Consider the following 16,993-nt stretch of genomic DNA (forward strand, 5'->3'; position numbering starts at 1 on the left):
CTTCCCCACTTGGCCCTCCTCCTCAGACCACAGCTCAGAGCCCCCAAAGCCCTGGCCTCTGATCTTCTTGTCAATCCAACTGGGCCTGGAACTTTGCTCAACTATTTTATCTGCTGTGCTTGGCTGTTCGAGGGAGACCTTCTCGACATATCTAGTCTGCACAAAACCAAGTCCCAGCACCTTCCACAAAATGAAACTAGAATTCCACATGAGCCGCTTGTAAGTCAAACTTTAATATTCACTCTGAGGCACCAGTGGGTCACCCATAATGTCAATCACACTGCAGTGGGAGGATGGACATCAGCGGTTTAAAGGGGGCCTGGTCACATCAGAAAACAGCGGTGGTAAACCAAGCAGAAGCTCCTCTCTGCACACAGGCTCGGGAAGGAGGAGTGGCTGCCCAGACCACCAAGGGGCCGATGCTGTGGAGCTGGAGTGCCCCCTGTGAAATGGTACCAGGGCTCCTATGGCCAGCACCCTGAGCGCAGAGGTGCGACTGGAGAACTTTTTGTGGTGCCTATGGGCAGCTGGTGCCTCCATCCACCAACAGGACCACCACACCCGCCACATATGATTGCTGACCTGAGACATGCCCCAAGCCCGCATAAAAGACAATTCCCAGAGCCACCTGCCCCTTGCCATCCTTTGGCTGCACTGCCTCGGTGCCAGGCCTGCCCTGAAGCCGGCTGAGTGGTGCAGGCGGTGGGGGAAGGCCCCGCAAGCACAGCTTTTCACTCCTGTCCTTGGCTGATGGACAAATGGCCTCCAGAGCAACACGGTTTGGAACCTCATCTGGGTGTGCTGGCAGATGGGGCTCAGCTCAGCTGTGGCAGGTGCAAGGCTTGCTTCTGGCTCCTCCAGCACAGAGCCACCAGCAGAGGCAGGTGTCAGCTGGAAGCACGGCGGCTGGAAAGGCCTGGCACACCTGCAGCCGCAGGAATCCCACGAACACTCGGGACCTTCCAAGGAGGCATGTCTTCACAGGGCCAGCCTGCAAGTGTGCAGAGGGGGACAGAGGCACCCTGTGGGAGTGCAGGGACGCCTGGGCTACTTGGTGGCTGTGGGCCACCAGTCTGGCACAGATGCAGTCAGGGCCACCCGGCCGCTCTCTGTGGTTCTGATGTGGAGCGGGCCCTTGATTTTCTCTGAGTGCAGCAGGGCCAGCCCCACATCCCCCTGGCCTGCCCTGTACTTGCCGACAGCCTGTCCAGATTCAGTGAGCACCGTGGTGCCAGGGGTGATGCCACCCTCAGGGAGGGGGCCCAAGAGCTGCACTGGGAAGAGGCGCTTTCGGATGACACCCGTGTGGTGGGTGCGGGCTGTCAGCTCCTGGCCAACATAGCAGCCTTTGGTGAAGCTGACACCATTCATGAAGACCAGGTTGGACTCCAGGGGTAGGGCCACTCCTGGGGGCAGGTCGTGGACCCCCTCAGGAACACCTGTGGGGGTGGAAAGGGAGAAACAAGGTGAGGGCTCAGCCAAGGGAGACCAGGCACAGCCCCTCCCACCTCTGTAGCACCCCATCCTCTGCTTGCCACCACTTCCCTGTCCCCTGGTCCTCAATCCTACTTGCTAGAAAAAAGACCTCCTCTCTGACCCCAGCCATGCTCACTCCACTGGCTCCTCCTCCCGGTGCCTCCCAGCTCTCAATTGGGCCCTGCATTCCAGCCCCTCCCACTCCACCAGTTTAGTCTCCGCTGGTCCCCAGGTGCCCCCACACCTTGCTGGTACCGGTGCCGGTGATAATCGCAGACGTCCCTGAGCCTGCCCCTGGCCACCAGGGCAGGGCTCTTGTCCTGGGTGAGAAGCCGCCAGCCCATGCGGGTAGTGCGGGGGTCACGGGCGAGGATGGCAGAGCCCTGGTGCTTGGGCAGTGGCGCAGCCCCACCCACCTCCTGAGGAGTGGCTGGCAGAACGGCCCAAACGTGCAACTCAGGGCATGGCTCCACCGTGACCCTCCGCCGAATCTTGTGCAGCACCAGGTGCTTCTGCAGCGCACCCAGCACTGAACTGTCACACTCCAGGAGGAAGGTGGGAGCTTGGTCAGTGTGCTCCGGGTGCCTGCGGGAGGAACAGTGGCACTGCTTGTGGTGGTGCTACCCGTGTAATTAACTAGTAATTACTAACAGGAAAGGAACAAAGGGGAGGCCAGACATTATAGGCATGTTCCCTGCAAAACACTGGGGGAAGGGACTGGACAAAGGGCAGATAGACGCATGCCCTGTAAAGTTGGGGTGACAGGGAAGGTTCTCCCTGTCAATAACACCTGGGAGAAGAAGTCATTGGCCAGAATGGGTGTGGCCATGGCAAGGGGGTGCAGGGATTTGGGACATATAATCCCCTCTCTTGGGACTTGGCATGTGGGGCTCTTTTGCTCCTGCTTCCTTGTATTTGACCCCATGGCCCACGGCCATGTGGACCCACACGCAATGGGTTAATGGACTGTAACTAGCCTGATGCTGAATTGCACCAGCTCCAGCATGATGCGAAAGGCACTCTGGACACTGGCTTTGCTTCCAGCTTTACTGAGACCCCAGCTACACTTCCATGAGTGGAGGAAGGGAAATGGGACTTTGGAAACCTAGGGATGTAATTCTACAGAAATAAAGCTTTCTACCATATCTCATCTTCCTTTGGGGGCATCCAGCAGTACCCTGAGAACCCCACTTCCTGTCCGGCTAGTGTGGCTCAGTGGTTGAGCATTGACCCATGCACCAAGAGGTCACCAGTGCAATTCCCAGTCAGGGCACATGCCCGGGTTGTGGGCTCCATCCCATGTTGGGGGGGTGTGCAGGGGGCAGCCGATTGATGTTTCTCTTTCATTGATGTTTCTATCTCTCTCTCTAAAATCAATTTTAAAAAATTTAAAAAAGAACCCCACTTCACCAATAACAGTGCAGGGGTGGGCCCACAGGGCATCACAATGTGGAAACAGCACGCAGAACCCAGCCACGGCCCCCCAATCCTCTGGTCCCACTGTGCAGTGCAGTGCACACAGGAGACCCCACAGCCACCACAGGACCCCTCCACATCCCTCCCACCCAGGCCACGGGCACAGACATGCACATGCCAAGGGCCAGCAGATTGTGTCTTGACACTCAAGGTGAGGCAGAAAGGTGCTGACGCCCACCCTAAGGACAGATCTGCCTCCTCTAGCCCCAGAAGCCACCCATAAGCCAGGGTCCTAAGGCTGGGTTGGGAAGGGAGCCCTCTGGAACGGTGAGGCCACACCTAACCACACCACCTCCCACTTTCCCAAGGCAAGCCCGAGAACCATCTAATCCACACTCCAGGCAGCCCACATCCACAAAAATGCCCCCGGATTCTGATGTGCTGACCAGATGGATGGTTCGGCTTCTTCAGATAAAGAAGCACAGAGGAGAGGCTAGTGCAGCACTGGACTTGTGGGGCTGGGGGACAGTGGGGCTAGGTGGAGCCATCCAGGCACAGCTGGGGTCCGGGCTGCAGATGTGGATTGAGCAAAGTCCCAGAATGGTGGCAGCTAAGACGGGAGCAGGGAAAAGAGTCAAAGGCCATCATCGGGTGCCCAAGCCTCACCCGGAGCCTACCAACTGGTCGCCAGATCTCAGTGGACTCCCCCTATGCACACACCCTGTAGTGTCCACACACGTCTCACCTAACCAGTCGCCACAGGACCACTAGGAACAGAGTAACAGGGTGAGGAGGGTGGGAGAGGACCTGCCACACAAGTCAGCTGACCCCTCACCTTCCAAATGTCCTCACAGACGTCAAAAGTGAGGTCAGCTGAGCAGCTGGAAGAAACAGCTAGAAGAGTTCAGAGAAGTTGACACAAATAAGAACAGGAAAAGAAGTTCAGTGTCACTCCTCAGACACGAACACAAATCAAAACCAGCAGGGACAGGCCCTGGCTGGGTGGTCAGTTAATTAGAGCATCTCTGGATACACCAAGGTTGTGGGTTCGATCCCTGGTCAGGGCACATGTAAGAATCAACCAATGAATGTATAATAAGTGAAACAAATCTCTCTCTCTCTCTCAAAACAAACAAACAACAAACCACTAAATCCAGCAGGGTCAGCACTAGGCGGTCAGAAGGGCTAAAATAAACACAGTGCCACCCCGTGCTGGCGATGATGTAAGAAGCTGACCACTGAGTGTTGCCGGTGGGAATGGAAGGACAGCAGCTCCAGAAAAGGTTTATAGGTCCTTATAAAACTAAACATCAACTACCACCTGAGCACTGCCATCAGCTGCCACTGCTCCTGGGCACTTACCCGAGAAATGGAAACTTGTGTTCACATAAGAACCTATACACGAATGTTAGTAGCAGTTTTATCCGTAACAGCCAAAAAGTGACACCAAACTGCCCTTCAGTGGGAGAAAAGTTAAACAGACTGCGGTTCATCCCCTCGATGGAATACTTCTCAGCAAGGAAGCAGAATGGACCACTGACCCCAGCTAGATGGAGATGAAGGACATGATGGCAGTGACCATTTGTACAACATTCCTATAATGCCATAATCACAGAGATGGAGGGAGAACGGGGAAGGGGCTATAGGGCTGAGGGGGTGGCAAGGAGGAGGGAGCCTAGTGATGATAGAGTAGCTCCATCTTGTTCAAGGTCACATGGGTATCCATGCATGGTCAAATCACAGAGACCCGTACTCATACACGCTCAAGCACTCAGACCCTGAGGAACCTGAGCTCTCCATGGATGGCCCAAGTCCATCCCCTGGACACAGCAGGCAAGATGCTGCCATTTAGGGAACTGGTTACAAGGCATGGGACCTCCCTGTACATTGTTTTTGCCACTGTGTGAATCTGTAATTACATCAAAATAAAAAGTTTCTTAAAAAGGAGCTGCTTCTGGGGAGGGTAGATCCATGTGGGTGAGCAGGAAGGCAGCAGACAGTTGTGGACGAAAAGGGGCCACATGCTAACCTAACAAGCTCAGGAGAGGTCTGCATGGTGACCTTGCTAATTCAGGGACCTAAAGTAACCATAAAGGATAATCTGAAACTAAACTTAACTAAAAGCAGTTTATGGTGAGAAATCATGTCCTAGGCCATATCTTCCCTGACAAAGGTCGATCTCTACCTTAACTGAGCATGTCTATTGTCTTTTTGCATCTACGATAACATCTATAATAATAAAAGCGTAATATGCTAATTAGACCAGACAGTCGAACGACCTTCCAGATGTCCTTCCAGATGATGAAGGGTCAAGCCCCTTGCATGAATTTCGTGCATTGGGCCTCTAGTATCATTAGAATGTCAAAGTAATTTTCCTTTTTTTCCAGACCCCTCAAAGTACAAGTACTGCTCTGTGGAGACCACAGATCCCCTCACTGTCATTGAGCTAATTGTTGACTGTTAACTATCCTGCACCCATCAAAGTAAAAGAAGTATGTGTCTATCATTTTACTTTTTATCCAATCCTAGAAGTTTCCCCACTTTGCTTTCTCCCACCTCCCTAATCTATCACCAGTGGATTTCATGTAACCCATTTATGTCTCCTCCTTTGATTGTAATATATAAAATAAGGTGCAAAACTACTATTCTCTGGAGCATTATCTCGATCCTTGATCCGCTGAGATTTTGCTTCCTGGCAATTGTCAACAGTTAGGCGCAAATAAACTCACAAAAACTCTTCACAGGTTTGAATGTATCTTACCTGAATGTTGACAGTCATTTTCCAAAAGCCTTTTAACATTCTTAGGGTTTTTTTAACCATGTGCAGGTATATTTTTACTTTTAAAATCTTGGGTAGCCCTAGTTGGTTTGGCTCAGTGGGTAGAGCGTCAGCTTGCGGAATGAAGGGTCCCAGGTTCAATTCCAGTTAAGGGCACATGCCTGGGTTGTGGGCTCAATCCCCAGTAGGGGGCATGCAGGAGGCAGCCAGTCAATGATTCTCTCTCATCATTGATGTTTCAATCTCGCTCTACCTCTCCCTTCCTCTCTGAAATCAATTTTAAAAATATATTTAAAAATACACAAATCAACACTAATAAAAGAGAAAAATGGTAATTGGCGTACGACGATACCCTTTTCATTGGCTAATCAGGGCTATATGCAAATTAACTGCCAACTAAGATTGGCAGTTAACTGTCAACAAGATGGCGGTTAATTTGCATACGTAGGCACAATGCAGGGAGGCGAAAGGGAAAGCAGGAAGAAGCCCCCTGCCACTGACAGTGATCGGAAACCCAGGGGGGAGCTAAGAGGTGGGGGGCAGGGCAAAGGCAGCCCTGGGGCCGCCTTTGCCCTGCCCCCCAGCCATGATCGGAGAATCAGGTGCCTTTTCCGCCCTGGCCAGTGATAGCAGGAAGTAGGGGTGGAGCCAGCAATGGGAGCTGGGCACGGTCGAAGCTGGCAGTCCCAGGAGCTAGGGGCCCCTTGCCTGGGCCTAAAGCGGAGCCCACGATCGTGGGGCCGCTGCAGCTGTGGGTCCCCGCTGCCTGGGCCGAACACCTCAGCCAGAGGCATCCTGCAGGGGCAGGGGCGGAGCCCGCGCAATCACAGCGCCCCCCGCTGCCACTGCAGGTCCCCGCTGCCTGGGCTGGACGCCTAGGCCAGAGGCGTCAGGCCTGGGCAAGGGGCCGATCCTGCGATTGGAGGGTGATGGGGGTCAACGCCTGAGGGCTCCCAGTATGTGAGAGGGGGCAGGCTGGGCTGAGGGACACTCCCCCCCACACACACCCAGTGCACGAATTTTGTGCACCGGGCCCCTAGTAAATAAATAAATAAAATCTTAGGTAGAGGTAGAGACATCATGACTGGAAACAAGGAAGTGGGGGACCATCTGAACCCTAGTGGCAGCCCAGGCAAAACACCCCCCAAAGACTAGCATACAGGTATGAGAGTGTCCCACCAAAGCAGCACAGCTGGAACCAGAGCCAGGAGCATCTCCTCAGCAGCCAGCAGGTGAGGAAGGCCTCCACCAAGAAGTGGGAGGCCCAGGAAACACACATGTGGTCGGAATGAGAAAAGACCTTCAAAAACTACAGCCTTGCCCTAGCTGATGTGGCTCAGTTAGTTGAGCATCATCCCACGCATGGAGAGTTCACCATCAATTCCTGGTTAGGGCACATGCCCAGGTTGTGGGCTCAATCCCTAGTTGGGGGGGGGGGGGGTGCAGGAGACAGCTAATTGATGTTTCTCTCTTTCACTGACATTTCGCTGTCTCCCTCTCCCTTCTTCTCTCTCTAAAAAATAAATAAAAACATATTTAAGCCCTGGCCAGTGTGGCTCAGTGGTAAGAGTACTGGCCTGCACACTGAAGGGTTGTGGGTTTGGTTCTGGTCGAGAGCACATACCTGGGTTGTTCCATCCCCAGTACTAGTCGGGGAGTATGTGGGTGGCAACCAATTGATGTGTCTCTCTCACATCAATGCTTCTCTCTCCTCTTTCTTCCCCCCCCTTCCTCTCTAAAAAAATCAATGGAAAAAAATATCCTTGGGTGAGAATTAAGAACAACAACAAATACAATCTCTTCAGAGGAAATAGGAGACAGGCCACAGACTGAAATAAAATATTTTAAAAGTCTCCTCTTACAAAGAACTGTCATCCAAAACCCACAAAAAAAGTTAAAACCCAACAATAAGAAAACGAACAACCTAATTTAAAAATCGGCCAAAAGACCTTAACAGATACCTCACCAAAGAAGATGTACACAGAAGGCAAATGAGCCATGAAAACATGCTCCACATCATATGACCTCAGGGAAACACAAATGCACACCTACTAGCATGGTCAACATCCGGAACACTGACATCATCAGACATGGGTGAGGATACAGGGCTGGTGGGAATGCAAAATGGTGCATCCACATTGAAAGGTTTCTTACAAAACTAAACATACGCTCCTTGGTATTAACTCAGAGTTGAAAACATGTCGACACAAAAACCTGCACACAGATGTTTACATTAACTTTATTTATAACTAGAGGCTCAGTGCATGAACTTTGGGTCCCTAGTGGCTGCCGGCCACTGGCCAGGCCTCCCTCCCTTCCCCTGGCCGGCCCTGGGGAGCAACCAAGATGTCCTTTAATAAGTGAACAAATAAATAAACTATGCTACAACCAATATTATTCGGCACTACAAAGAAATCAGCTATCACAAGCCATCAAAATATGGAGGAGCCCTAGCTGGTTTGGCTCAGCGTTGGCCTGTGGACTGAAGGGATCCAAAGTTCAATTCTGGTCAGGGGCACATGCCCAGGTTGTGGGCTCAATCCCCAGTAGGGGGTGTGCAGGAGGCAGCCAACCCATGATTCCCTCTCATTATTGATGTTTCTATCTTTTCCTCTCTGAAATCAATAAAAAATATATTTTTAAAAAAAGATATGGAGGAAACTTAAATATGTATTACTAAATGAAAGGAGCCAATCAGAGGCGACCACATACTGTACAATCCAACTATCTGACATTCTGGGAAAGGCAAAAACTAGGAGGCAGTAAAAAGATCAGTGGTTGCCAGGGGTTGGTGGAGGGGAGGGATGAATTATGGGAGCACAGGTGATTTTCAGGCAGTGAAGCTACTCTACGATACTGCAATGCTGGATACATGTCATTATCCATTTGTCCAAACCCACAAAATACACAACACCAAGACTGAACCTACTAATGTAAACAATGGACGCTGGTCCATATGGGTTCATCAGATATAACAAATGCACCACTCTGGTGGGAGATGCTGACAGTAGAGATTTCCCATACTATGTGTGGATGGGAAATCTCTGTACCTTCCCCTCAATTTTGTTAAAATTACTCTAAATGTGTATAAGTGAATAAAGAAACACCTCATTAAAATCACGGTCAAGAAGCCGTAACCGGTTTGGCTCAGTGGATAGAGCATCGGCCTGCGGACTGAAAGGTCCCAGGTTCGATTCCAGTCAAGGGCATGTACCTTGGTTGCGGGCACATCCCCAGTAGGGGGTGTGCAGGAAACAGCTGATCGATGTTTCTAACTCTCTATCCCTCTCCCTTCCTCTCTGTAAAAAATCAATAAAATATATTTTTTTTAAAAATCACAGTCAGGAAGCCTTTAAGCATAAGTTCTCATGAATTCCACTCAACTGCCTTTTGCAGACTCCAGCAGGAAGAAGAAAGGTTTTTCTCTGCCTAGCAACAGAATCACCACATTCAGCCAATGAGAAGCTACCACCACCCAGAACTCTTGCTCTCCTCCAATGAACAACAACCCCTGCCAACGCCCCTCTTTCCTCTGCTGGCATGGCTCAGTGGTTAAGCGTCAACCTATGAACCAGGAGGTCAGGGTTTGATTCCTGGTCAGGGCACATGCCCAGGTTGCAGGCTGATCCCCAGTGTGGGGTGTACAGGAGGCAGCCAACCAATAATTCTCTCTCATCATTGATGTTTCTATCTCTCCCTCTCCCTTCCTCTCTGAAATCAATAAAAATATCTACACTAATAGAAGAGAAACATGGTAATTGGCGTATGACCGCTACCCTTTTCATTGGCTAATCAGCGAGATATGCAAATTAACTGTCAGCCAAGATGGCGACCAGCCAGGCAGCTTGAAACTAACATGAGGCTTGCTTGCCTCAGTGAGGAGGAAACCAACGTTCCCCGCCTGCGGCTCCAGGCCTCTGAGCCTGCAGTTTCAAACATTGTAACAAATACCACCGGACTTCAGCCAGCAGGATCACAACATTGTATGCAAAGGCCAGAAACCTAAGAGCTGGAGCCAAGCCTCAAGCTAAAGCTGGCCCAGAATAAAAAAAAAAAAAAGGAAAAAAGGAGCGGTTGGGAGCTTCAGTCACCCCCAGCCTGTAAACAGCTCTCAGCCCCTCACCCAGACTGGCCAGGCACCCCAGTGGGGACCCCCACCCTGATCCAGGACACCCTTCAGGGCAAACCAGCGGCCCCCACCCGTGCACCAGGCCTCTATCCTATATAGTAAAAGGGTAATATGCCTCCCAGCACCGGGATCAGCGGAGCCAAGAGGCCTCCCGGCACCGGGATCAGTGTGATAGGGGGCAGCACCCAAACACCCTGATTGCCCTGCGGCTCTGTGTGTGACAGGGTGCGGCGCCCCAACCGCCCGCCCCCCACGGGCCCTGCTCTGTGTGTGACGGGGTAGAGCCATAACCTCCCCATCGGCCCTGCCCTGAGTGTGAGAGTGGCGGCACCCCAACCCCCTGATCGTCCCTGCTCTGTGGGTGATAGAGGGCGGTGCCCCAACGCCCCCCCCACCCCCCCACGGGCCCTGCTCTGTGTGTGATGGGGTAGAGCCATAACCTCCCCATTGGCCCTGCCCTGAGTGTGACAGTGGCGGTGCCCCAACCTCCTGATTGGCCCTGCTCTGTGGGTGATAGAGGGCGGTGCCCCAACCCGCTGATCCACCCTGTTCTGTGTGTGACGGGACGGTGCCCCAACTCCCCTATCGACCCTACTCTCTGAGTGACGGGGGGAGCTCCTCAACCCCCTGATGGGCCCTGCCCTGTGCGTGACAGGGGGGAGCTCCCCAACCCCCTGATGGGCCCTGCTCTGTGTGTGACAGGGGGGAGCTCCCCCACCCCCTGATGGGCCCTGCTCTGTGCATAACAGTTTTACGGAGCCCCAACCCCCCTGATGGGCCCTGCTCGTTGCGTGACAGGGGGTGGCGCCGCAACCTCCCCATCGACCCTGCCTTGAGTGTGACAGGGGGCGGTGCCCCAACCCTCCAATCGGCCCTACCCTGAGCGTGACTGAGGGTGGCATCGCAACCTCCCAATCCGCCCTGCTCTGTGCATGACGGGGCGGCGCCCCAACTCCCCAATCGGCCCTGCTCTGAGCCCGACCAGGGGCTGCACCTAGGGATTGGGCCTGCCCTCTGCCACCTGGGAGCAGGCCTAAGCCAGCAGGTCGTTATCTCCCGAGGGGGTCCAAGACTGCTAGAGGGCACAGGCCGGGCTGAGGGCCCCCCCCTCCCCCCCGAGTGCACAAATTTTTGTGCACCGGGCCTCTAGTCCTATCTAATAATAGACAAACATGGTACTTAACCGTAACTTCGCTACCCTTCCCATTGGCTAATCAGTGAGATATGCAAATTAACTGCCAACCAAGATGGCGGCCGGCAGCCAGGCAGCTGAAGCAAACAGGAGGCTTGCTTGCTCCAGTGATGGAGGAAGCCAAGGTTCCCCACGTGCTGCAGCCCAGCTCTGACCTCCAGATGCAACAATGTTGCAATTATAGAAGCTAAACAAACCCAGAAACCTGCTTTCAGCCTCCAGCGGGCTCAGAGCTTAAAGTGCCAGTGATGGCAACAGAGTTTCAATTATAGAAGCTAAACAAACTCAAATACCTGCTTTCAGCCAGCCACGGCCTCAGAGCTGGAGCCGTCTCTCAGCTACAGTGACAGCTATAGAAGGTAAATAAATCCCAGAATAAAAATAAATAAATAAAAAATTTTAAAAAAGAGGCTGGGAGCTTCAGTTGCCCACCAGCCTGAAAACGGCCATCAACCTGTCATCCAGGCTGGCCAGGCACCCAAGAGGGACCCCCATCCCGATCCGGATCACCCTTCAGGGCAAACCAGCCGGCCCCCACCCGTGCACCAGGCCTCTATTCTATATAGTAAAAGGGTAATATGCAAACTGACCCTAACAGCAGAAAGACTGGGAATGACTGGTCACTATGACACACACTGACCACCAGGGGGCAGATGCTCAATGCAGGAGCTGCCCTCTGGTGGTCAGGTCGCTCTCACATGGGAGGAGCTCTGCTCAGCCACAAGCCAGGCTGATGGCTGCCAGTACAGCGGTGGTGGTGGGAGCCTCTCCTGCCTCCTCAGCAGCGCCAAGGATGTCCGACTGCAGCTTAGGTCTGCTCCCTGCTGGGAAGTGGGCATCCCCTGAGGGCTGCTGGGCTGCCAGAGGGATGTCTGATTGCCATCTTAGGCCCAATTCTCCAGGCAGCAGGCCTAAGCCAGCAAGTGGTCACCCCCGAGGGGTCCCAGACTGCGAGAGGGCACAGGCCGGGCTGAGGGACCCCCTACCCACGAGTGCACAAATTTTTGTGCACCAGGCCTCTAGTATTTAATAAAAAAATAAAAGTAGCTCTTCTCTCTAGACTTGTGTATGGTTTCACCATGGTTTGCATGTCCCCAGTTTCAATACCTCTGCTATTCCCAAATAAACTCATTATGCTGGTAAAATAACAGTCTATTTTATTTTTAAGGTTGACCTAAGTAAAATCTACTTTATAAACAAAAAGCTACACCTGAGAGAAGTTGCTGCACCCAAGACACAACAGGGTGCTCTGAGAAATGACTCAAGGATGGGAAATTAGAAGCGTGAGAGTTAAAATGAAAAATTCCAGAGAGAGAGAGAGAGGCAGAGAAAACAGCAGGTAGGGAGCTAACACAGAGAAAGCAGAAAGGCACATGGGCCTCCAAGGAGGCGGTCAAACCCAATGTTGCTCTCTTCCCAAAGAGATCAGACATAGGTAAATGGCCAACAGCAACCAGGTGGGAAGAAGCATATGAATTAAGCCCGTGAACTAACGAGAGGGGTTAGGCCAGAAAAGAGATATCAGGCGGGGCAGGAGAGTGGACTCTGGCCCCAAAGCCTCACATCACAGAAGAGAACTTGAAGATGAATCTGGACATCACCCACCAACCCCCCAGTTCCAGGAGCACCCATCCAAGGAATGGGGCATGTCCGCATGCCCCCTTCCCTCCACTGCTGAGGGGAACCAACACATTACCTCTCTGGTGTCTTTGATGGAAAGAAGACCCATTCTAAACGAGGGTCAGGAAGTATCATTACAGTGGCCCTCAATTCCCTTAGCACACCAAATAGTAAGCGATATCCCATTCTCAGGAATTAGCTGGGAGAGAAAAACTAATTTTTCTCCAGGTCAAATCAGGGCACAAGCAACATCCAGAAAGAGATGCCAAATCTACTATCACAAATTTGATATCTGGGACAAGACCTGCTGGCACAGCAGCTAGGCAATGACCTTCCAGACTACAGGGAAAGTATGAAGAAAGAAAAACTAAGAAACTGCTTTACACCATAGAGCAACTTATCCTATATAATAAAGGCTAATATGCAAATTGTCCCCGCCAGAGTTCGACTGACCGGCAGTTTGACCGCTCACTATGATGTGTGCTGACCACCAGGGGACGGTGTGAAACAAAGGAAGGCCCTGGCCAGCAGTTGGCAGCCAGGGGAAGGAAGGCCCCGATCGGCCCTGATTGCTGGCTAGGCCTAGGGACCCTACCAGTGCACAAATTTCGTGCACCAGGCCTCTAGCAAGAATATAAACTCATAAAAAGAACACAAAGGCAAAAGGATGTAAAGGCAGATGGCAGACACAGCAACAAAATTTGAGAATCGAAACATCATTGCAACCCAAGCCAGTTTGGCTCAGTGAATAGAGCATTGCCCTGTGGATTAAAGGGTCCCTGGTTCCATTCCAGTCAAGGGCACATGTCTGGGTTTTGGGTTCGATCCCCAGTAGGGGGCATGCAGCTGGCAGCCAATCAAAGATTCTCTCTCATCATTGATGTTTCTATCTCTCTCTTCCTCTCCCTTCCTCTCTGAAATCAATAAAAAAGTTTTTTTTAAAAAAACACATCATTACAATGCTGATAAATTAAAGAGTAATGACTGAAATAGATGTTACTGAAAATTACTGATAGAGGGCTCAAGATAATAAAAAAAAACCTTGCAAGTTCTAACATAAGCAAATTAAAGCAATTAGAGGAATGTAGTAAGATATGTGAGACAAAGATGATGGCATCTCTGAATGGAACACAACAGGGGTGGCAAATGTTTTCTGTAGAAGGCCAGATAATAAACAATTCGGGCTTGGGCGTCCATCACAAATCCATTGGACCCAGGGCATAGTAGCCCCAGACAGTATGCAACAAATGGGCATGGCAGCATCCACTAGCACAGGAAAGCAGGCGGTGACTGCCTGCAGGGCATACCTACTGACGCATTCACTGCCACAGCACCCACCAAGCTTCTGGCAACACCACAGGAAAGAAGACCCAAAATAATCATCAGATGAAGAGCCTCTACAACAAGCATGTCAAACTCAAAGGCTAACACGGGCCAAATAAACAAGGTTTAAGTGTATGTGGGCCGCAAAAAAACAAAAGCTTCAATTTTCATAGAAACATAGGTTTATTTCGATAGAGACCTGCTGAATACAAAGGGCTGAAATAAATGAGTCATTGTTAACATAAATAGAACATTTTTTTTAAAAATATTTTTATTGATTTCAGAGAGGAAGGGAGAGAAAGATAGAAACATCAATGATGAGAGAGAATCACCGACTGGCTGCCTCCTGCACGCCCCCTACTGGGGATCAAGCCTGCAACCTGGGCATGTGCCCTTGACAGAATCGAACCTGGGACCCTTGAGTCCACAGGCCGATGCTCTATCCACTGAGCCAAACCGGCTAGGGCTCTCAATAGAACATTTTAATAAAAATTAATATTTTTCTTGAACATTAAATTACGACACTGAATAACTGCACAAATTAATAAGTGTAACGTGCCAAAACCGGTTTGGCTCAGTGGATAGAGCGTCAACCTGCAGACTGAAATGTCCCAGGTTCCGTTCCGGTCAAGGGCATGTACCTGGGTTGCGGGCACATCCCCAGTAGATGATGTGCAGGAGGCAGCTGATCGATGTTTCTCTCTCATCGATGTTTCTAACTCTCTATCTCTCTCCCTTCCTCTCTGTAAAAAATCAATAAAATATATTTAAAAAAAAAATAAGTGTAACGCAAATAAACCTTATTTTTCTTGTTCTCGGAAAGCGAAATATTTCCTGTTGCGCACACCAAACAAGTCAGTACAAGACTAATGATGTGGGAATGAGCTACTAAAATATTCGCTGCTGGTATTAGTGGAGAGAAATGGTGCGCCTGCGCATAAGGTGCTTAAGGGAAATGAATGCAACAAGATTATAGTAATCAGTCATTAGCGAACGTTGTAGTTCATTTAATTTTTATTAAAATGTTTCCTACATACCGTTATATTGGCTGGGCCGCAAAAATATTCGTTGTGGGCCGCGAGTTTGACATGCTTGCTCTACAAGCTTGCAGGGCCCCAAAACAAGAAGGCGTAACGCTTCCCAACAGAAATACCAGCTCAGGAAGACGGGCCATGGCTTCACAATTCTCAGTGACATTCTGCTCCTGGGGTTTTATTCCCGGCAAACCATCAGGTAAGACCACTTGCAGAGCTATAACGAGTCCAAGTCACCCGAAGCATCCACCTCTCAACAAGCTACTCTAGAACGAGCACCTGCGAGTCCAATGAGAAAGAGGCGGCCGCCCACACAGAGCGGGCAGCGGGGCCCAGGCTGCGGGCCCGCCCGGCGGGGCTCCCACACACTGCAAGTGCGCTGGTGGGCGGTCCCACGGCCCGCACGTGGGTCATGGGAATGTCGCCAGATGGATGTAAAACACCAAACACGGCTCTCCCTGGATCCAGGGAGACTTGGGAGGGAAATGCGGAGGACACCCAGAACTCGGAAAGTCGTGGCCCAAGCCGCTCACGCAGAAGCAACTCCCTGCAGTCGTGGCTCCCTTTTCCGGGCCATGAAGACCGGGCGATCAGGGCAAGACTGAAGCGGAGCGAAGGGCAGGTGCGGGGGCGCCCAGCAACCACCACCACCAGAGCCGGGCGGGCCGGGCCCGCCCCGCCCCTCGGCCCCTCCCGCCCACCTACGGAAGCCTTGCCGGAAGCCCTCCCCAGGCTACCTCCCATCTTCCGGTGCCCTTCCCATAAATGCCCCTCCTCCCAGCTCCCGACCACTCGCTGGGGTGGTCCTCTTGCCTCAGACTCCCCACTTTCCCCCAAGGTGCGCCTCCCCTGGCTCCCCTTCTCCCCACAATCCGCTCTCACCCATAGAGAATGACGTCATACAGCGTGCGTCCCTGGACGTTGAGAAAGTGGGCGTAGCCCGCACGCGCGGGGGGCGAGGCCGCACCGTCCGCAGGAGCCGGAAGCGGCAGGTCATTGGTCAGCAGCCCCAGGAGGAATGGGGCCGAGTCCGGCCCGCGCACGCGCACCAGGGCGCGTTCGCCCAGCGGGAAGCAGGCCCAGGCCGCGCCGTCAGCGGTGTCGCTGCCGTGGCCGCCCGCGCCAGAGGCCAGGCGGTGCCTTGAGATCGCGCGCAGCCGCCAGCGCCAGGCAGGTCCCCCACACCCTGGAGCCGCGCCCCGGAACAGCGCCGCGGCCGCCATCTTGGGCACGAGCACGGCGGCGGGAAGGAGCGACCCGGCCACGGTGGGCTCCACAGCGGCCCCCGGCGGCCGGCGGAACAAGTGCGGGACGTGGATGGGGCGGAGCCTCGGGCTGGTCGCCAGCCCCACGCCCCGCCCTGCCCGCGGGGTTGGATCCTGTTCCAGGCCCGGCGCGCCTGCCCTGGCCCGCCATGGATTGTCTGAGCAGTTTCTGCTTGCTTACTGCCGCCTCAGCGCTTTTCAGGTGCACAGGTCAGGAGCATGAAGCGCATGCCCAGTGTCGTGCAGCCATCCCCGCCATCCCGCACTTTCTCATCTTCCCACATTGAAACACCATACCCATCAAACTCCAGTCCCCCTCTCCTCGCCCGCTGGCATCCCCCTGCTCCCCTCCGCTCTCTCTGTGAACCTGACTTCTCTGGGGACTCATATGAGAGGAATTGCTGATGCCACTGTGAACGATGTCCTCCAGGCTTATCCACAGTGTGTCAGCATTTCCTTCCTTTTTAAGGCTGAATAACATCCCCTTACATTTTGTTTACCTGCCTCGTTGCTGGACTCTTGGGGTGCTTCCACCCCGTGGCTGTTGTGAAGGTGCTGCATAGACATGGGTGTGGGGATACCTCCTATGACCCCGCTCTTGGCTTTGTGCATGAAAATCCATCCTGTGTGTTGTTTACGCTCACACTCCTTTCACTTATGACACTCTGATCACCAAAGATGCACAAAAGCGCAGGAGGTCCACACCGCAAGCAGTTCAGCTGGGTGTCCCACAGGTGAAGAACCAGAGCCTCTAGTTTG

The 16,993-nt window shown here is 52.6% G+C and overlaps 1 protein-coding gene across 3 annotated transcripts; it reads right to left on the reverse strand.

Moving 5' to 3' along the window:
- Nucleotides 1-209: 209 nt before the first annotated feature.
- IBA57 (iron-sulfur cluster assembly factor IBA57) lies at nt 210-16,262 on the reverse strand. 3 transcript variants are annotated; one of them, XM_059695780.1, is made up of 4 exons: nt 14,973-15,646; nt 3,339-3,502; nt 1,721-2,061; nt 210-1,439 (listed from the first exon to the last, which is right to left on the reverse strand). In XM_059695780.1, exons 3-4 carry the CDS (start codon nt 1,818-1,820, stop codon nt 1,048-1,050), a joined length of 492 nt encoding a protein of 163 aa, XP_059551763.1. In that variant the 5' UTR covers nt 1,821-2,061; nt 3,339-3,502; nt 14,973-15,646; the 3' UTR covers nt 210-1,047. The 3 variants fall into 3 exon arrangements, with proteins under 3 accessions (XP_059551763.1, XP_059551761.1, XP_059551762.1); XM_059695778.1 differs by lacking the exons at nt 3,339-3,502; nt 14,973-15,646 and adding an exon at nt 15,852-16,262; XM_059695779.1 differs by lacking the exon at nt 3,339-3,502.
- Between the last annotated feature and the right edge of the window lie 731 nt (nt 16,263-16,993).

This window comes from Myotis daubentonii, chromosome 5, assembly GCF_963259705.1.
Source record: "Myotis daubentonii chromosome 5, mMyoDau2.1, whole genome shotgun sequence".
Classification (NCBI taxonomy): Eukaryota; Metazoa; Chordata; class Mammalia; order Chiroptera; family Vespertilionidae; genus Myotis; species Myotis daubentonii.